At 36.0% G+C, this 22,259-nt stretch overlaps 1 protein-coding gene across 2 annotated transcripts in view; it reads right to left on the bottom strand.

Annotated features, from left to right (window-relative positions):
* Nucleotides 1-15,575: 15,575 nt before the first annotated feature.
* Nucleotides 15,576-22,259, bottom strand: part of GEK1 (D-aminoacyl-tRNA deacylase) — a 443,933-nt gene continuing 437,249 nt past the window's right edge. For both annotated transcript variants that reach the window (XM_089417245.1, XM_089417246.1), the window contains exon 9: nt 15,576-15,892. In XM_089417245.1, the coding sequence (XP_089273371.1) occupies nt 15,723-15,892 (170 nt within the window). In that variant the 3' untranslated portion in view covers nt 15,576-15,722. The remainder of the gene's footprint in view (nt 15,893-22,259) is intronic.

Here is a 22,259-nt window from a genome sequence, read left to right as displayed (position 1 = left end):
GAAGTGCCTTGATTTCTATGACTTTGATTGAGATTGTAAGTATTTCAATGGTTGATGATCAATGTGAATGATTGTTTCCTTACCCATCAAGTAGTGTTTCCACTTTTTCACACTTTTGCACCAATGCATACAATTCCTTGTCATATGTAGGATAATTAATCACTACACCATTGAAAGTTTCCGAATGAAAACAGATAGATTTACCATGTTGCACGAGGATTGCACCCATGGTGTAATCATTAGCATCACTCTGAATCTCAAATGACTGTCTCAAGTCTAGAAGTGCAAGTACTAGAGTTGAACTGATCTTCTCCTTCAATGCATCAAAGACCTTTTGTTGCTTGCCTCCCCATTGAAAAACCTTTTTCACACTTGTCAATGCATGAAAAGGAGTTGCTATAGAAGAAAAGTAGCAATGAATTTCCTCCAATATTGGGTTGCTCCCAAAAAATTTCTTACCTTAGTAACTGTCTTGGGCCTTGGCCAATTCAGCATGACATCAACGTTGGAGGGATATATTTTCAACTCACCTCCTCCAACAATATGACCCAAGTAAACTAAAGAAGTTTTTCCAAACTCACATTTTGATATCTTTAAATACAACAATTCTTTTTCTAAGACATCAAGTACTTTTCTCACATGCATGACATGTTCATCACGAGATTTACTGAAAATTAAGATGTCATCTAAGTAGACTATAACAAAATTATCAAGAAATGGCCTCAACACATCATTCATCACACACATGAATGTAGTAGGAGGATTACATAAACCAAAAAGGCATAACAGCCATTCAAACAAACCTTGTTTTGTTTTGAATGTTGTCTTCCAAATGTCTTCTTCAGCAATTCTAATTTGATGGTAGCCACTCCTTAAGTCCAACTCAGTAAAATATTTTTCATCTTTCAATTGATCAAGTAAATTATCTATTCTAGGCAGTGGGTAACGGTTCTTTACCGTAATTTTGTTCAATGCATGGAAGTCCACACACATGCGCCATGTTCCATCCTTCTTTGGCACCAAAACAATAGGTGAACCACATGGCGAAGAAGATGGCCTAATGATCCCTTTATCCAACAACTCTTGAATTTTCTTTTTAATTTCTGCACTTTCCATCACTGACATCTTGTACATGCCAATGTTAGGAAGAGGATAATCTTGTTGCAATTGTATCTCATGTTGGATTCCTCTCTTGGGAGGCAATCCTTTTGGTTCCTGAAACATCTCATCATATTGGTTAACTACATCAACCAATTCAGATTTCAATTTTGAATCACAACCTTTAAAAGCTTCATTATCAACATCATTCTTGGGTTTGATCATTAGAAGCACAAAATTCTTGTTTGAATTCACTAGTCTTTTCATGTGCCCCACATTAACAAGTGAAAGATTTAGTTTCTGGCTATGAGCTCTCACAATATATTCTACTCCATCTTTGAACAAATGGTATTTGTTTTCATTTCCACGGAAGATATATTTTCTGTCATCGCAGTACGAGCTGCCCAAAACCATACCACATATGTCTAATGGCACAACATCAAGCTCCACTTCATCTATGAAATTTGCAGTAACGGCGAATTTCAATTTACACTTTCTAGTAACCTGCAATTGTGCATTGTCACACACCCATCTAAGTGGATATGGTTTATGACGTGGAACGGTTTCCAAGTTTAAACTTTTGACAATGTTTTCAGAGATAAGATTGGCTTGAGAGCCACTGTCACAAAAGTGTATCAATTTTTCTATGTTTTGAGATCACCCTTATGTGAAAAAGTTCTATCCTCTCCTTTTCATTTTGAGTTTCATTTTGTGAATTTGAAGTACTAATGCTAGCAACATATTATTTTCCTTTCATACCCATGGCTGTAATTTTGGTTTCATCACCCAAATCGGATCCCAAATCATGTTGAGTGGTTGCAGTTGTCTTTTGTTTTCCTTTGTGGTTGAATTTATTTAGTTTCATTTTGGGATGAAGCTTCCAACAATGAGCTTCATCGTGACCCTCTTTGGAACAATGTTTACATGTTAATTTCTCTCCTTCCTTCTTGATAGATGCATTTTTCTTTCCCTTCCCTTTGAAACCCTTTTCTTTTCCTTTACCCTTAAATGGCTTTTAACTACCTTCTTCTAGAGTGTTTTTCCCTCTTGCCTCAAGATGAGTGGCTTGCACACACACATCATCTAGATTATTGGGATTAAACATTAAGATAGTGTGCCTAAGGTAACTGTGTAAACCCCTTATGTATTGTAGCAATGTGTCTTGTGATTGCAAATCTATACCTAACATTAGAGACCTTTTTCCAATTCATGATGGCTTTCTACATATAAGCTAGAGAGTAGAATTGTCTTTTAATTGTAGCAATGAAATTATACCAAGAAATTGAGATCTTACTGTGTTTTTTTATCTCCTCTTGTGTCTTTTATTCCCAACATACCAGTGCTACACCCTTCATTCTCAAGGAAGCTAACCGAATCTTTATTTCATCCTCTTGAAGGTTTTGAATTCTGCAATAGACCTCCAACTGACGAATCCAATTATCAAGCTTCTCTGCACTCACTTCACCATTATACATGGGCAGCTAATATTTAACATCAAGTTTTAGTAAGGGTGATTTACCAATTGCTTTTGAAGTATGTTGATGAGTATGAGTAAGGGTTGTGTTAGTGGAAGAGGGTGAAGATGCCTGTGAATAAGAAGATGAATAAGATGGTGGAGAGGGTGGAGATTTACCTCCATTTACATTGCCTCATCCTAAAGAACCTTGTCCTTTGGGAGGTTTGAATCTTTCACCTTGCAGTCTGGTATTCCTCTCTTCATAGAGGGCCTTCACCATCTCTGTCATATCAAAGAAAGCCTTCCTGAAGATCTTCTCATCTTCTGTCATGTTTATAGGTTCTCCTTCATGAGACATGCTCACTGGAGTCTCAACTACAACTTGAGGATGAACTGGTGTTGGAGATTGTGGAAACCTTTCCCTCCTTCCCCTTGACCCAACTTTAGGGCTTCCAACCAGCTTCCCTTCTCCTCTTTTGAATTTTAACCTTGTAAGCATGTCATAAACTTGCAAACCGTTAAATTATTCTTGCACAAAGCAAACCTAGTGCTATGATACCAAAATGATCTGATTAAGGATATTAGTTTTGTTGTTCTAAGATCCTCAGATTATAAACAAAATGCTATTCATGTGCTTACGGATTCATGAGTTTATTGCAAGTGAAAATGAGTTTTTTATGTTAATTTTATAAGCAATTTTAACATAAATAAGAAACTGAACAACAACATAAAAATATACAGAACATCACCAACAACGCGTCTCAACAACAACATGATGAAGGAGTTCACCCCTCTTGGGATACATCTTCTTGGTCCAGCTTCCAATGGCTTGGGCCTCTCTATTATGCTCAAATGTGTAAAAAGGTGTGTTTATAATGCTCAAATGCTTCTGTAACCTGCTCCAATGAATCCAGAATGTCCAAAAATGACTACCTAGCCTCTTTCTGCACTCAATTTGGTTGAAAACTGGAGATGTTATGACGTCTTTGAGTTTCTCCACTATTCGCTCCACAAATTGCCCAAAATCTGGCACCGAACCCTCATTCTCGCCTTGTTTTACGCTAACAAGCCACCAAATCCACCGAAATCCGAGCAGATTTGTCGGACAATTAATTTGGTCGCCGAGGCCTAAAAATGTGGAAAATAGGGTCATATGAAGAGGGGTGGGGGGGCATGCGCCAAGGGGCTAGACCTTGGTGCTAGCTCCTTTTTCTCCAGCGGTCATGTAAAACGCTGGCAGTTGGGCATAAGGTGTTCACATGGGGCGATGACCTTGGCGGTTTTCCCTAGCAGTCAAGCGGTGGGGGTGACACAAATTGCTGGCGGCTAACGGTGGAAGTGTTCACATGGGGCATTAAGTCCACGCCCACCTCCAAACTTGACGACGCTGAACTTTAAATATTTAGCGCGAACTATATGGTCAAGTGACAATGGACATGGTGCAATGGTAAGTGGTTGCATTGTGTGTTGGGAGGTTGCAGGTTTGACCCCTGCTTCCTCCGCCTAGACTATGGCAACATTTTTGGTGGCTTCCCGGGCCGCCACGTAGTGGCCTTCGGTTGGGCCACGTGTCAACCCGTGGTTGGCCATCATTCCAACCAATCATAACCACAAAATTTTGACCATTCAGAATGTGCCACTTGGCACGATTTCATTAGCTGAGAAATGCTTTGACCAAGTCAACGTCCACCTCACCTGCCCAATCAACACTGCATCAACAGTACAGACTGCTGATTGGGCTGTCCTTTTTTCTAAAAATTCCCTTGTTTCAGAAAGTGAACATAACTTGTTTATGGAGTCATACGGAGTTAGTTTAGCATGAAACAAGTTGCACTAGATTCAGGATGACGAGTAATACATGGTCATCCAGGTTCCACACCAATCCGACAACTTTGAAATTTGAACTATTTTCTATGCACCTGATCATTAGTCCATTATTTTAAGTTTTGTACTGCTTTCTTTTATATTTTGATTTCTAGAGTTTTTAGATCTAATATATCTTGTTAGAACATTTTTGGATTAAGTTACAGGTATCCCTCGAAAAGACTAGATTAAGAGGGAGCATTCACCACTCTACCAAAATATAAGTATATTAATATTTATTATAACATAACATGACATTTATTAATTATTATTAATATTTATTATTTATAAATAACTATAAATAATAATAATTCATAACAATTGTAATCCTTATTATTTATTATTAGTATTGTTATTATTCTTATAAATTATCATAATTATTATTATTATCAATTATTTTATTTTATTATATTAATAAATTTATTTATAAGAAATTGTTATTATAAATTATTCTAAATTATTATATATAAAAATTATTATTTATTATGAGAAAATTATTAATTATTAAGAGAAAATATATTATTAAGAAATTCCACCTATACTATTTATTATTAGTATTAATCTATCATCATAAATAAATATTATATGATTAGAATTAAAATAAACCTAATTTAATTAAATATTTGATAATATTAATTATTAAGTAGCTGACCTTCATTTTTTCCTTTAATCAAAACATCCGACCTTCTTTAATCAAAACAGAGTACCTCATAACTATTTATATCTTGCAATTAAGCTCTTCTACTATCAACATTCAATAATAGTCCTGATGATGGATCCATGTTGGGATTTGAAACGTTGACAAAAAAAATGGTTTTTACTGTGGGTTCTTCGGTTACTAAGTTAGAAGATAAGTATATTGTTCTTTGTTTCATCTTTTATGTTTAGTTTCCTCCTCACATTGAGATTTGTTTATGTTATATACCTTGGTATGAAAGCTTGCAAAATACATAAAGATTATGGAGGAAACTTCGAAGGAAATACTTGAATCATGAAAGAAGCTATGTTGCAGAGGAAACCCTTCAAAATAATACCCTACAAGGTTTGTTAAAGAACAACTCAAGGTATGTCATAATATTTGTTGCAAGGCTTTCTTCATACAAAAGGTATGATCATTATTCTTTTGAAAGTTTCTTTACACTACTAACATCTTTATGTCTAGGTTTTGAATCATAAAGATTATTGTCAGGGTGATTAATCATTAGATTGAATCTATCCTCTTTATACTATTTGTTGTAATTTTATCATTTTTGTGAAACCATAATCTTTAGGGTTCACTGTTGAACCCTAGCCTCTTGATGCTAATGGTATGTCATTGTTGATTATGAAACCCTAGTCCTTTTAGGGTTTGTTGATAAAGTCTAGAACATATGATGTTTGGGGTTTTGGTAATGTCATGGTAACACCCTAGTTCTTTACGGTTTTATGTTATACAATGAAACCCTAGAATTTTAGGTTTTAGTGAATTAAGGTTTATAAACAAAACCCTTGTGTTAACTAAAGTAAGTTCCTAGGAATAAAAACCTAGGTGTGTATTCGCCCGTATGATCGAAACCCTAGCTTGGTCAAAATTATTGTATATCCAACTTCGATGTATTGATGTTTGTATCTTGGGTTTACCTAATAGATTTGGATATGGGATGCTAGTGCATGATAATGAAATCCTAGATATTTATATGCGCGTGTGCCAACTTTATTGTTGTTAATGAAATCTAGGGTTTGTAACAAAACCCTAATATAATATGTTTTGAATTCTAGGAAATAATATTGAAGCCCTATATGTATAGTGCTATGATTGGATTAATATCTTGATTGAGTTTCTTTAAGTCTTGATGATGGAGTCTAAGATTTGTGACAAAACCCTAGCAAGTTGTTGAAGTCTAGTATATAAAAGATGTAACCATTGCTAATTATGAACCTAACTAGGTTTAGGTATTTGATGTCTAAAGTTTGAAGTTTTTGATGCTTCCATTGTAATGGCATGATTTTGATATAGTTGACTTCATGCTTCTATATATTTCTATTTGGTTGTACTTGTTATCAAATTTTTGCAGGTGCATAATCTTGAAGATGTTGAAGATGATAATAATGATGAGCATGATGAAGGAAGCTATAAGAATGATGATGATCAAGATGACTGTGATGCCATGAGAAAGAAATGTAGCCTTGAAAGGATAAAGTTACTTCGATATTATAAAAGAAGGAAGTTTTTGATCTCCCTAAGTTGAGAGGGAGCTTGAATATAAGAAAGGGTATATCTCCTCAATTAAGAGGGACGACATATTATGACAACCATAATGAATATCTTGAAGAAAGAATGAATGAAAGTAATATAGATGGATTTGCAAACAAATATACTTGAGAAGTACTGAGGCTGTATTTTGTGCTATTGAAGAAGTGAAAGAAGAAGAAAGCTTCTGACAAGTTGTATTTGGATAACTTGATGATGATATAAGTAATATCAAAATGATTAAAGACCCTGAAGGTTTGTGTTTACTTGTATATATATTTGAAGGTTTATTACAAATTGGGGTTGTGATTGTGCAAGATCTCTCTGTAAAAAGGTTGAATGTTTGAAGCATGCTTAGATTGGTGGATATATCTGATTAGGAGAGATAAAACACCTTGTGGCAACAATATGCTTCGAAGGACATCTGGCGGGCCTATGTGTTGATGTTTATATTTTGAAGTAGGAAGGGTGGCATTGGTCTTGGAGCTCTGACCTTGGATACACACCTAGATCCCTGGGTTGGTGTTAGATTTTAAAATCCTGATGGTACCTTAAATGGCTAAAGCTTGAGTACACCTTAGTTCCACCCTATTAAAGTACCTTGGTCAGGTGTATAATTTGTAGCACTGTGTGTGTTGTGAACTCTTCATAGAGCATATCATTTTGAGATCTTCCATGTACCTCTGTATATATGTAATTATGAATACCTCCCTAGTTAAAAGGGAGTGTTGAATAATGTAACTAGTGTTAGTCTTCATAATTGTATTTGAGTCATAATGTAATATATTTGTCAAAAGAAAGAAAAAGAAAATTTTATTGCAAGGGAAATTGACTTATTAAAGAATGGGTTTCATGCTTGGGTCAATAGTTTTAGGTCAAAGCCTCCATTGAAGGCTTCCAGGGTTTATGTCAAGTGTCCTTGTCCATGTCATAATGTAATAGACCCTTGGGTTCTATCAATCAAGAAATACATTTATTTTTATGTAAAATAGGTCATTTAGGCCTCCCCCACCAAGTCGACCTAATTAGGGACGCAAAATCCACTATAAAAGGGCAACGACCTAACTCATCTGGAGCACATCAACCACAAGATTGATTTGCAATTGCCGGTGAAGAAAAAGGGTGTGAAATTCAAGGAAGAGGAAGGAAACCCTAGCGAAGAAGAAGGAAGTCCTTGTCAAGCAAAAAGAAGTCAAATTTTCTCTCTACTCTAACACGTGCGAAATTCTGAAGTTGCTGGGACAACTGAAATTTTGGATCTGCAGTAGGGCCGAAATTCTAGATGATGGGGGCCAAAATTCTGGATTGTTGTTGGGTCGTAGCTACAGGACAATAAGAGACTACTGAAGTTTTCTAAATCATATTAGGTCTAAGGTCTTGGTCTATCTCAATTTGATTAGTGGAAGAGTTTGACCAAGTTTTCTCTTAGAGAGGGGTTTTAGTCCTAATTGAGTGCCTACATATGGTGTCATTGATCTTCATGTTTTTGATTTGATGATTGCTTGATGAAACAAAGATAAAAGAAGAACATAAATAGAAGATAATAAGTCTACAAGAATATCACAAGTAATTATCAATATAAGAGAATCTTTCTACCTTTCTGATTTTCTAACACAAAATGGACTAGGTCCAGTGCTTGGAAAGGATTCTTTACGTTCTTCCCAAGCGCACATTCTTACATACTCCTTCATGTTCTTCCCGCAAATTTGGAACATCTAAAACCATTTGTTTAAGGCAAGCAAAACTTTATAATGGAGATGAGCATATCTTCTATGCCAAAGTTCACATGGATTAATATCATTATGTACAAGTTCTTGAGTAGGTTGTTGCAAAAGTCTATACAACCTTCCTTCACAAACATTCATTGCTCTCGCGAAATCTATGCTACTGCCTTCGTGCCAAACAAAAACTTTTTCATCAACAAATGCTACTCTATCTCCTTTGTCTTCCAAGCAAGAAATAGAGACCAAATTTTTCTTCAAACCTGGTACATATAATATGTTTCTAAGATGAAGATTGTCACCTGATTCTAACTCATTGTTATTATCTCCAAGTTTCACCTTTTGAGATAATCTTCTTTTGTCTTGATCTCCCATTATGTGAATTGAGGCACCACTATCTACTAGCCGTAAGTGTTCACTATTTGCAACAAAACCAATAAGAGCAGAGAAATAGAAAATTTCTTTATTACCCGAATCTTCATTCTTAGGTTTCTTTGGAAGTTCTTCCAAGTCTACTGTGGTAGCATATGTTGAAGAGTGTAACTAGGTTTAGTCTTCATTGTACTTGAAGTAAAAAATGTAATATATTTGTCTAAAGAAAAGAATTTTATTATTGTTGAATTGACTTGTTAAAGCATGGGTTTCATGCTTGGGTCAATGGTTATAGGCCAAGCCTCCATTGTAGGCTATAGGATTGAGTCAAAGTCAATTTAATTTTTGTACTCCTCCATCAAGTCATCCTCTCTAGCAAGTTCTTCAAGTTGACCTCAAATATGTTATTTACAAGTCGATTTCCCTCAATATATTCATGTCGACCTAATATAATAGACACATCTCTTCATATAAGTCATGTCGGCTCATTTCTATGGACGACCAAATATATAAAGGAGTATGACCTTCGCTCAAATCACAATTACAGAAGTTCAAATTATCTCTGTAATTAGGAAATCACAGAAATATTCTTAGTGCTATCTTAGAATATATGTTTCAATCATCACAGTGATTACAAGTTTAGTGCCATTTCAGTTTCGGTGCTATTATAGAATTATGGGCTTGGTGTTATTACAATGTTGAGGGCTTGATGCTCCTACAATGTTAAGGGCTTAATGTAATCATAGTGAGAAGGATGCCATTACAATTCCGAGTGACAAATATATCACAGTTCGAAGGATGCCATTACCACAATGAAGGATCTATCGCAGTTCAATGTTATCTCAGTGAGAATAGTCTCACAATTTCAGTGACATCTCAGTTAGGTGAAAAATTTGACATTTCAAATTGGTGGTATCATAGTTCGGTGACCTTACATTGATAAGGTCTCACAGTGATGATGTCTCAGTGTGGCAAGAATTTGGTGCTCACATAGTGACGTAGATCGTGGTATGCAAACACTGTGAAAGGAAGAACAAGGATGACTTGATGGAGGAGTCTCTAGTATAGTTTGTAATGATCTTGGTCATTTCATCTTGAATCTACTAAAGGAATAATTTTGATCGGGTTTTCCCAAAAGAGTGGGGTTTTTCCCTGGAAATGTGCCTATATCTTGTGTACTCTTCTATTTGTATCTTAACATTAGTCTTGATGATAAGAAAAAATAAATTGAAAGAACACATAATAATAACAAAAACATCACAAGATAATGTCATAATAAGAGAGATCATCTAACTACCACCTCCTTGGATTTCTCAACAACATATTGCTTCCCTTTTTCTCTTTTTGTCGTTCGATCTTTCAGGAAAATTATGTCTAAAATGACCCTATTTGTGACATTGATAGCATTAAATTTTGACATGTCTCTCTTCCCTTGAAGAGTAAGTCTTCTACCTTGAGTTCCTCTTCCTTCATTTCTTCTTTGGAAACCAAACTTCTTTCTTTCTCCATTCTTGTTGAAACATGTTGCATGTTGCATGCTTGAGAATCACCTTCATTTGGTCTTTGAATCTTTCATTTTGATATGAGCCTTGATTATTCTTGAGTAATATTTTTCCTTAACTCTTCAAACTTTGGAACTTCCTTTCTAGCACATATACCTATTACAAATGAGTGCCACGAATCTTGTAGACCATTAAGTGTTGTGGTCACTAATTTCTTCTCAGAAATGACTTCATCAATTGATCTCTTAATTGAGATATCCCATGAAATATGAGGCGATTGTATCATTCCTTGTCATTCAAACATCACAAAGTTCATTCTTCAAACTCATAAATTGACCAATATTGTTGATAGTGAACAAGCCGGTTAGCCCATCATACATCTGTTTTGAAAATTGGGGATTTGAAACATAAGGAATCAAGTGATCTTTGATAGACTCCATAATGATGCTCATGGCTGTGATATCATCCTTCTCAAATTTTGCTTTCTCTTCATTTTTTCTGGTCCAATGACCTTGCCTTTCACTATGCCCAAGAGACCTTTTGCAAGAAGATCAATAATTGTTTTCCAAGCCCTAAAGTTTGAAGCTTTTTCCAATTTGTACTTAGACTTCATAGAGGAACTCATGATCACAAATAAGCAAGTAGATTGTAGATATAGGTCAACTTCAAGAGTGATCTCTTACCAAAACTTCTTTAGAGTGATCTCAACATCCTTTTTGTCACCAAAGCTTTGATACCATGTTGATTTTTCAAGTGCAATATATATAAGCACAATATTTCTGAACTACTAGTAATTACTTCAAATGATATAGATCTTCTTTTAACAATTTCAGTTTATCATTAACCAATTACACTTTATAAATTCAACCATAAACCATAAACCATAGAGATCACAATGCACAATAAAGAACACAAGATTTACCTTGGGAAAACCCACTTGGGGGAAAAACTCAACAACCTTTTCCTTATAGAAATTCTTCAGTTCAACAAGAGATACATCTAATGCTACTAGTCAACTATGACATCAAACTGATCAAGCTATGCTCAAACCTAGTCCACAACCCTCAAGTCAATTCAAGTCAAAACTTCAGCCTCCTCAGCTTTACCTAGAATTCTGGACTTGCAACTCGATTTTCCAAGAAATTACTTCCCATAATTCACACTTGCAAGGTATAGAGAGAGATAAAATGTAAGCTAGAGAGAGAGAGAGTGAGATCTTTGTCCTCCTCTGTTCATGATCTTTGCTTGGATGCCCAAAACTTGTCTTTCTTGTATGTGGTCAAATGGTGTATTTGAGGAAGAGTTTGAATGCATTTATATAGTGTTCTACCTTCGTGAATGGGTGTGTCTCTTCAATGGGGGTGACTTGAATTGAGGGAGGTTCGACTTTACTATTTTGGAGCCAAAAATTAAAAATAAATTCAAAATTTTCCCTTTTAAATCTAATATGAAAAACATGTCTTACAATAATTCTTTCAAGGGCTAAATAATCAAAGTGACATGAAGAACATGTCGAACAAATTCTTTATACATTACAAGGGTTAAAATATCAATTATGAAGACGAATCATAGCTACAAAAATTCAACAACCCTAACCTATTTAGACAAGAATTTAGGAAGCCTATCTTCCTCAACCAGTGCTATTACAAAACTTACTACATATAGAAAACTAAAACCAAATAGTATAATAATTACAACCATGACAAATTTGCTGTAAGGTAAATGCATGCAATTATAAACTTGTTGAGAAAAGCAATTAAATAATCATGCATGTCACTTAACCTTCTATGCTAGAAATATCATTAACAAAAAAAAATATTTATCTTTTGCACCTAGAAATATATTGGAAATTGAAGTAGGGTATAACATAGACTCAATTGTATTGCAATTTTTTCATCGCTGGCCAACCCCTTGCCATATATTAACTCGGTTATTTCACACACTCAAATTCAGACCAGAGGTGAAGGCCATTGTCTTTCACACAAACACAAGAAAACTCAGTGATCAACATTTTCATCTTTGACTAGGCTCACATTCACAAAAAGACCATGCAAGTTTACACAACACAAGGAAGTTATTTAATCTTTGCAATGCTCGACTCTCCCCTCTTTAGTGCTTTATGTGCCACACATAACCGGGACCATTCCCAATCTTCAAAGTCATCTAGTCCCAAAAAAAACACTACAACACATTCATTTCTTGTCACACAAGATGTCATTAATTCTCGTTCCAATTCAAATTTCTCACTCCTAAGTGTGAGAGAGAGATGTATGAGAGAGTAATAAGAGAAAAAAAACTAGAAGCTTAAGAACCAAGAAGAATAACCCCTTGCTTGCTCCCACTTCTTATTCTTATAATCACACTTTGACCCTTCATCTTCCCACCCTTTCAACTTCTTGGGAAGACTACCCATCACATCAAAGGGAAATATTCACCTAAGGTATATATTTCCTTGATTCAAGTTTTCCCCTTCCCCAAGGCATTACGTGGGTTGTCCCCCTTCTTAAGCTCTAGCATTTTTATTAATAAAAATAAATATTACAACATATAATAGAGTTTGACATCATAGCATCAACGTTGGCATCCCTACGTTATATGTTCTAAATTACATTACAAAATTGGAGTAATGAAAGGGATGTCACACAAAAGTCATAAATAGCCACATGCAATGAAAAAATTTAAGTCCTTGCTTCTCAAATGCATAATGGTGCACAAAGTATATAAGCCCAATTGCACGAGAACTGCTCCCAACTCTAGAAACATGTAAACTTGTTCCTAATGTTCTTGCATTTCTAAGGCATTCAAATGGGAACGAAACATTCTAAATTTATTTAGTGTTGAAAACATGGGAGTGTTTTGGGAGGCTTTGAGATGAGGTTTTAGGAAATCAAGAGCAATTTATAAGGAATTTCTTAAACCTAAGAGCTTGTAGAGGGTCCTTGCATATTATGAAGCACCCATAAATTCTTCAATAAATAGTGAGCATACATGAACTTTAGGATGTGCAAACTGTCAAAACACCTTTTTATGGCAAATTTAGAGTCATTCTATGAAAAAAACACAATTGGAATTCTTCACAAAGTTGTATTTTGGCATTTTCCACAATCAACTTTTAGCATTTTAGCCTCTATTCCATAGATCTACTTGTCACAATCAACTTTAGCACCACCATAGTAACCCTATTAATATTTTCTGCGTAAATGAATTCAAAATAGGAATGAATAGCTTGCACAACTAAGAAGTCAACTAACAAAACATCAAAACGAAGGGACCAAAGCATAATAAGTCATCTAGCTTGAGGAGTAAGTGGTTATATAGACTATCTTACAACTATTATTCAATTAAACAAGAGTAAATAATATTGCTCATTGATTTTATCAAGATAGTGATAACAAGGTTTTCATTGTACTCACTTCCTATCCTCCAAATCTTTTTATTATATATGTAATTTTGCTAGGGAGAAAGGTTATCTCTAGTCTATGCTTCACTTTTAAGAACATTCTACCTTTTAAGAAAAGACACACACACATACACATATATAATCTATTTGATTTTATTCAATGATAGTGCAATTTGATCTTCTATTTGTAGATGATGAGCCACTGAGACATTTTTGTCCTTAGTAATTTTTTTTTGAAGGTGCAAATCATTTTTTCCAAAATAAATAAGAGTTATGATGCAATAAAAGTGGATCATAACTTTACATGATTCTACAACATTTGAAACCAAGGTGTTGTATAGTTTTATATCAACTTTTCAATGTTACCTACTCTAATGGTGAGTAAACATAAATGTGTAGTTTGCTTTCACATGAAAGTTGCAACATGTAAGTACATGAAGTTTTGGTTAACTATGGTTAGTCCAGATTCTCTTTATCTTAAAAAGTTATAAAGGAAAAATATATGAATTTACCATATTATGTTCTTTTCCAATTTTTGAAATTTTGTTTTCTCCCTTCTTTTAATATTTTAAAAGATATTATATCCCATCCCAACATGTAGTTTCTTGTAAATTTAGGTGAAGCTTCTATTTGTTCCAAACATTTTACCCATTTTCCCAACATTCTTGCCAACATAGGATAAAAGTGGAATGCAGATCTTATATTATTAATTGAATCCAATCACTTGTACCTATGTTCCCAACAATCTTGCATTCTAGAAACTCATGCAACATAAGATAAAAGTGGAATGCAGATCTTATATTATTAATTGAATCCAATCACTTGTACCTATGTTCCCAACATTCTTGCATTCTAGAAACTCATGCAACATAGGATAAAAGTGGAATGTAGATCTTATATTATTAATTGAATCCAATCATTGACATCTACGTTGCACCATTCATACTACAACATTATCTACTTCATATTTTTCAAATCTTCATTATATGTATGATGTTCTTCTCACTCGAATAAATTTGCCTATCTTCATGATGAACACAAGTCCTTGTGTACCAAGGAAACAATACAATTTGGTGTTGACTTGCACTCGAAGACGATCTTTGACATTAGAGTGATAATTATACTTAACCTTGCTTCGAGGACACAGCATCTCAAAGAGGGAAGGCAAGTATTGAAAGTTGAAACTATAACACAATCTTTGACATTAGAGTGATAATTATCCTTAACCTTGCTTCGAGGTCACAGCTTCTCAAAGAGGGAAGGCAATTATTGAAAGTTGAAACTATAACACAATCGTTACTATTAATCAGTGGTACTTGGATTTCCTAAAGGCCATGCCCTTCACTATTTTTCACCATTATGTAAGGAGTTTTATTGTCCAATTGTTAAGTATATACTTTTCACCATTATGTAAGAAGTCTTATTGTCCAATTGTTAAGTATATACTTTTCACCATTATGTAAGAAGTCTTATTGTCCAATTGTTAAGTATATACTCGTATATTTTTTGTGTGCAATTGTGTGTCCTGAAACTCTACAACTTGTGTGCGAGTATAGTTATGAACCCTTTGAGTCCATAAAATGTATGGCAATTCAACTTGTTTATTCTTCAAAATAAGCTCATGTCTAAGATTCTCTACTCTTCAAATGTGGATTAGTTGTATTAAAAGGAAGTTTTGAACTTAGAATCAACCGTGTGATTTGGTTTCAAATTTCATAAATTAAATCCATGATAAACACATTTGTTTCATAGGGTATTAAAATGAAGGTGAATAAGACAAAAAAATGACTTCTTTTAGAGGATATTTGTTACAAGTAGATATAGTGCAGTGCAATGTAACACAACCAAATGGAGTTTGCACTATGAAGTGCATTCCCTTGAGGCACGCTTTTCCTCGGAACACTTTCAAAAAAATCATAATGGCAATCATGGAGATAAAATGTAAAATTACTATAATAAAAAAGTTCATTGCATAATTTCTCGAATAAATATAATGTGATAGATATGAATTGAAACAAGAAAGCACTGGTAGCACTTTGCTAATGCAAATAAATCACCTTCCTTCATTATAGTCCAAGTATCATTTTAGAAAGTTCAAATTGTATCCAATCATACATTTATCTGAATATAAGGTGAATGCCTTTGGAGTTAAATGAACATGATTACAAAAAGTCATTAGGTTTGCCAATTGGTATGTTCTCCTGTGACAAAAACTGAGAGAGCACGCTTCGTTGCCAACCCTTGAAGCTCCTATACACAAGGAATTGATTAATACATTAATATGGTAATCATCGATTTATTTGTCTTCATATAAAGTGTCATTTTCTACTAACATAAACACATGCAAGTGTGTACACAACGTTTCTCCAATGAATTATGCCTAATATATAAGACAAATAAGCTTGGCCTAATCCTTAGTAACATTTTTTCAACCAGTAACGGGGGCCGAAAAGACCCAATTTATCAATGCATTCATAGAACATAATAATGATTTATATCTTTCAATAAATGTTATAGATATGCCAAACTATAGCATTGCTGATTTTTATTGAAAATTTCTGAGTGTGGGCTCGAATGTTCAGTGATAAATTTCTTCAAACATGTTGTTTACCCTCTGCTGTAGGTGTTCCTTTGATTTTCGTTTGTTTAAACAATGCATTCATCACTTATGTGCACCAACCAACTTTCCAAAAACAAGCATACATTCACTATAACAACTCAGAAATTCAAAACACTGCTGATATGTGATAATATAACCCACAGAATAATTTTATCATTGAAAATATGAATACTGTGAAGGAATCAGAAATATGGAACCTGATATTTGATGACAGCCATTAATAAAGATACAAACAACAGTTATAATCCCTCTGAAATGACAGTCTTGTACTTGGCTTTGAGGAATATGATGCAAGGAGATAATATGCAGGCCCAACACTTTATACCAGCTCTCAATAACCCAAAAACTCTCCACGCTGTCACTGCTTCAAACTTTTAGTGCTGCCACACGACCAGACCAGCAAGCAACCACTAATACGATGCCACTTGAAATGTTATTCCCACTAGCTTATGACCAATGCAGCTCCCAAAGCAATGTGACACACTCAGGTAAGGAGATACAAAGTTTCCAGGCTTAAAATAATAACCACAAACAGACTGAAATAAACAGTGAACCACAGCCAATTAATGCGTCCCTCATACAACAATACACTCACCCTTTATTGCTCAGGATTTGGCCTCAGTCAATATTCTCACGCTCAAAACTGATTAGACAGATTTCGGCCCCAAAACAAAGTAATTTGATTTCATTCAACTCCAAAAATTGTCCAGGGAACTGTATGATGATATGCCATCTTCACACCAAGGGATTCGACCCAGAAATCTGAAGAAATTTGACCAGGTTCACTTACAAGGAGTCGGGCCTTCTTCTTTGTTCGAATCTTGATCCATGAAGCCAGCCACTGTAGGGAATGTAGCCCATACTTTTTATCACTTGCTTCTCTACAAATCGATTCCCAAATGGCTAGGATATTTGATGCTCAGATGGGTCTTCTTCAACTTGAAAGAATAAGATAGAAAATACCCAGTAAGTTCATAAAATCAACTGATAACACTTGGGTACCTCAGTATTCTTTGAAAATGTTGTTCTCCATTGAAGCTCAACAATGAAATCGGAGTGATTTCACTTTCAAATCCAAACCAGGGTGTCTAGTTTCAACACTGAAGTCTGCTATGGCAGCTAGGGTCCCAAAACCCTAAGCTTCTCCTTCAAACTCTCTCCAAGAGCTCATTCTCCAAAAACTCAAATGCACAAATGAATGAGGAGAGACACCTTCATTTCTTTTTTTTATAACTCACTTATCTTTTCCTCCAAAATAAAAATTTAAAAGCACTTTTCCTTTCTTTATTTAATAAAGTGACTTTTATAAAATAATTAAAGTCACTTTTAATGCCGGAAAATGCTTAATTTGTCTCTGTGGTCACACCGGTCACCCAAAGCCCCTTTTTATCATTCTAAACTGCAGATCTCTTCGCCCCGATTCCAATGAGCTATTACGCTAAGGCGTTTCTCAAGGTAATCAACCCGAAACAACACCTTAAGCATAATTAATTAAAAATACCTATTCATAACGCCAGTTTACGAAAATCGTCGAAATGCAACGGAACCAAGAGAAAACCTTGCAAAATTGATCCCAATGACGAAATATGGTAAGTGATCCCAATCAGACCCATAAAACTCCTCTAAAACCCTACAGGCCCACCAATGGAGTAATCCTGCTCCTATGATCCAGCTGGCACAAGCTCTGGAAAACCCTCCCAACAACCTTACTAGGTAATCCAATATTTGGGGACATTACAATCTCCCCTCCCCAAAATAGCTTGCCCTAAAGTAATGCCATCGCATGTTGCCTCTTCACAAGCTGATCCATGTGAATATAAGGTCCCAAACCATCCTAATCATCATGAAGCATCTCTTGCTCCACTCACTCCCCAACAAGGAATAAACACTAGAGGCCCTCTGCATACTTCCAAAAAGTAGAGCGTCTCAAAAATATGAAATTCCGACCAACTGCTCAAGAAGCTACTCTACCGGAAAACCAATCCCATGCACCTCATGAGTGAATTCCTGAAAGTATTGTCCAAAACCTGCTAAAAAGGGTCCTCGCCTATAGGAACTAAACACTACCACCTCTGATACTCACAATGAATCACTGAGAAGTGAAACACCCTCTGCCAAATTGAAGTCCAATGGAAGATTTGAGTGATATTCCCTTGTAAAGACCAACTCATCCATAATGGTAGCTGAGTTGTCGAGACCTGTAATGCCCAGGTCCCATGCTAATCTCAAAAGGGAATTGCCATGTTGTCTCTGTGCCATTCTGATTATCATTGACTGTTGCGGCGAAGTACTGCTAACTGTTGGTGCCCATCCATGCCTCATCACTAGTCCCTATATGCAACCAATAAACGAACACCATGTATCATGACTCAATCTAGTGCATGCTAAACTGCCCTACTCCTGCCTAATCACACAACGAACTATGTTATCCCGTCTCTTGGTGATGTACCCAATTATTGCCTGGTGCCCTGTCGCCTTCCTGTAAAGGAGGCCTACCATCCACTGTGCCCCATGATTGTACAATGTCTCGAAATGTCCTGCCAAAGGTGTGTCATGCAACTCTCTCCTGATCATCTCCCTAAGTGTGTACTCAGGGGCGAAACATACGTTGCCTCTGCAGTGGTTCACGCCATCCCTAATCTTGTATTTCTCAACTTGCGCTCCGACCATATGCATCAACTGTGAAGTCATAATCCTGTCCACAATGCACTGTGTCTCACCCAACTATCTCAGGTGACCCCCATCTGTCCTGCTATATGTGATAAGAGCATCAAAGAACAATAAGAGAAGCCTCTGCAATAGTATGAAGGATTGGAAAGTGACATATGTGTTGAAGAATGTAACTAGGTTCCCTCTTCATAATTGTATTTGAGTCATAATGAAATGTATTTATCAAAAGAAAGAATTTATTATTATTATTATTGTTATTATGACTTATTAAAGCACACGTTTCATGTTTGGGTCATCATATTATAGGTCAAGGTCCCCATTGAGGACTTCTCGGTTTTATATTGAGTAATTAGAGTCATTATCCATTTTATAAGACCCTTCTTGAGCTTTTGAATCATGTACGAAGAATTTTTATTGAGTAAAATAAGTCATTTGTCACCTTCACACCAAATCGACCCTCAATTGATCAAGTCGACCTACATCAAGGTAATTCGATCCACAGAAGAGGCTATAAATAAAGTGCAAATCGATTCATTTGAAGATCATCACATACAAGTTCGATATACAAGCAGAAGGGTACGAAATTGCAAGAGGAGGAGAAGAAATGCAAAATCAAAGTTTCTGGGGAATCTATCTCCCACACATGTGAATTTATTGGGCTACCGCTGGAAGGTCGAAGTCTCTGCTGCTGCATCAAGGCCAAAGTTTTCTGTTGCTTCTAGGTCAAAGTTCTGCTGTTGCTTTTAGGTTGAAGTGTTGTTGCTTCAAGGTCAAGATTCTACTGCAACTTCAAGGTTGAAGTGCTGCTGCTACTAGGTTGAAGTTCTGTTGCTGCAAGATCAAAGTTCTAGGACGAAGTTGTTGCTGGAAGGATATCATCTGCAAAAGGGAAGGGCTGACTTGATGATTGGAGGAAGTTTGTGCCTAGGTCAAAGAGTCTTGGATTATCTCGTGAGCATATTGAAAGAAGAGTTGTTGATGTGAAATTTTATCTATTGCAACTACTGGAAATTATTCTTCTAACTAAAAATTAATAATGCAATTCATTTGCTACGACAAATAACGAATAAAATCACTAGTACAATTTTCACCATAAAAATATTACGGAAAATAAAATACTAGAAACTGAGAAATTCCAGCACACACACAATAAATTTGACACAGTTTTTTTTGGACAATTGTTCCCGGAAAAACCCAACTTGGGAAAACCAGTGCAGAAGATGAGGGTTTTATTATTAATGTTCAGCAGCAATTCTGAGTACAATAATTTAGATGCCCAGCTGGTAATCTAATCTGAAGAAAACACTAGCAAAAATATTGTGAGAATTTTTTCTCACCCCATAGCTATTTTCTGCCTCCAAAATAGCTTCCCCAGCCTTTGCTCTGAGATGCTTGTGTCACCCTCTCTGCAGTGCATACGCTGACCCTCTGAAGATTTCAACCTTCCTTCCTTCGACTTTTCCGAGAAATGAAAAACTTCCTCCTGGAATACTATTGCTCTCCTCTTCCACCTGCTACTCACCCTCTAGCTCTATCTTCTCTACTGAGCTATTGTTACTGAGAAGATCGAACTGCCTAGGCAACTGAGTATCTGCACTGGATGATCTCCATCACCACATTGACTTTTTTTTATAATCCACTGTTGGAGCACCAACGACCAAGATTAAAACTTAATCAATGACTAGGATCATTTTTGGGTCGATCCGTGTGAGTTTCTAGATGATTCACGCCTTATCTAAATTAATATTGATTAATTAACTATATTCCCTAAGTTTAGAGTAAGGAAATATTTAAAAATTGGTTAATAATCTAATTGAGACACTTCTAGGTGGAATTTCCAGAAACAATTTATAGGTTTTGGAGATCTCATGTATTCTAGCCTCTCCACAAAATTTCGTGGCTAGAACACATCCGATGCTACAAAAACTAACACTCCCTCTTAGTGAGGAATGTGTTCTAGCGTTGCTGCTTCCTGTAGCAACACTCTGTCTCTGCATCATCTCCTGTTACACTGCTGATGTTTGGTTGCTGCTGCCCACCAACTACTGCGCAACTCTGATATATGTTGCATCTGTGCTACTATTGACCCTGCTATATTGCTGCCAACATTGCATCTGCACTGCAACTCCCTCTCATCTATTGCTGTTGCAATTGCAACATCTGCAACATCCAAAATAGCTCGTCCCTGCTACTAAAACGGGTTCTCCACATACCCATCTGTTCTCTGAAATAGACGAACTTAGCTCTCCCTAGAGCTTTTGTGAGTATATCTACAACCTACTCTTCTGTGGGAACAGACTGTAGCTAGACTGCTCCTCGTTGTACACAATCTCTGATGAAGTGACATCGAATATTGATGTGCTTCGACCTGTCATGAAACACTAGATTTTTAGAGAGCTTTATGCAACTCTTATTATCACAATAGACACGGGTCGCCTCCATCCTCTGCCTGAAAAAGCTTACTAGTAGCTTCCGCAACCATATAGCTTCGCACATAGCTGTACTGGCTACCATATACTCTGCTTCTGCAGAGCTCAGTGCTACTAACTTTGTTTCCTGCTACACCATGAAACCATCCCTGATGCCCGGAGATACTTTTCTTGTCCACTGAACTGCCTACCCAATCTACATCTGTGTACCCAAAAAGTCTAACATCATCCTCTCGAGTATATTTCAACCCATACTCGACTGTGCTGCAAATGTACCTCAGAATATGCCTTGCTGCTGCCCAATGTACACTTTTGGGTTCCACCATGAACTGACTAAGGGTATTGATTGCGAAGCAAATATCTGGCTTGGTGTTGACCAGATACATGAGAGACCCAATGAGCTGTTTATACAAGGTGGGGTCGACATCCTTGTCATTTGATGCATCTATCTTCTTCCAGTTGGTAATCATGGGTGTAGACATGGGTCTGCAATCCTACATTTTGAACCTCTTCAGAATATCTGTAGCGTATCTTCCTTTCCCAAGGAAGATCTCCCCATCCTTCTGCCACACCTCCAATCCTAGAAAATAGTGCATCAACCCCAAATCCTTCATGTCAAATTCTGCTGCCAGGTTCCTCTTGCAATCCTCTATGAGCCCTGATGATCCTATCAAGAATAGATCATCCACATACAAAACTAGAATGAGGGGCTCATCCTCTACCATCAAATAGTAAAGGTTGGGATCTGCGTCACTCTTGAAAAATCCCATCTGTTGCAAGTAGGTGTCAATTCTACCATACCATGCCCTAGGAGCTTGCTTGAGCCCATATAGAGCCTTCTTCAATTTGCACACATGCGTGCGCCTCTCTTGAGTCTCAAAGTCCTCTGGTTGTTCTA

This window comes from Pinus tabuliformis, chromosome 3_2 (assembly GCF_031772625.1).
Source record: "Pinus tabuliformis cultivar Carrire ecotype Pingquan chromosome 3_2, CPIR1, whole genome shotgun sequence".
Classification (NCBI taxonomy): Eukaryota; Viridiplantae; Streptophyta; class Pinopsida; order Pinales; family Pinaceae; genus Pinus; species Pinus tabuliformis.
Note: the sequence above shows the minus strand (reverse complement) of the source record. Positions and strands in the feature narration are given on the sequence as shown.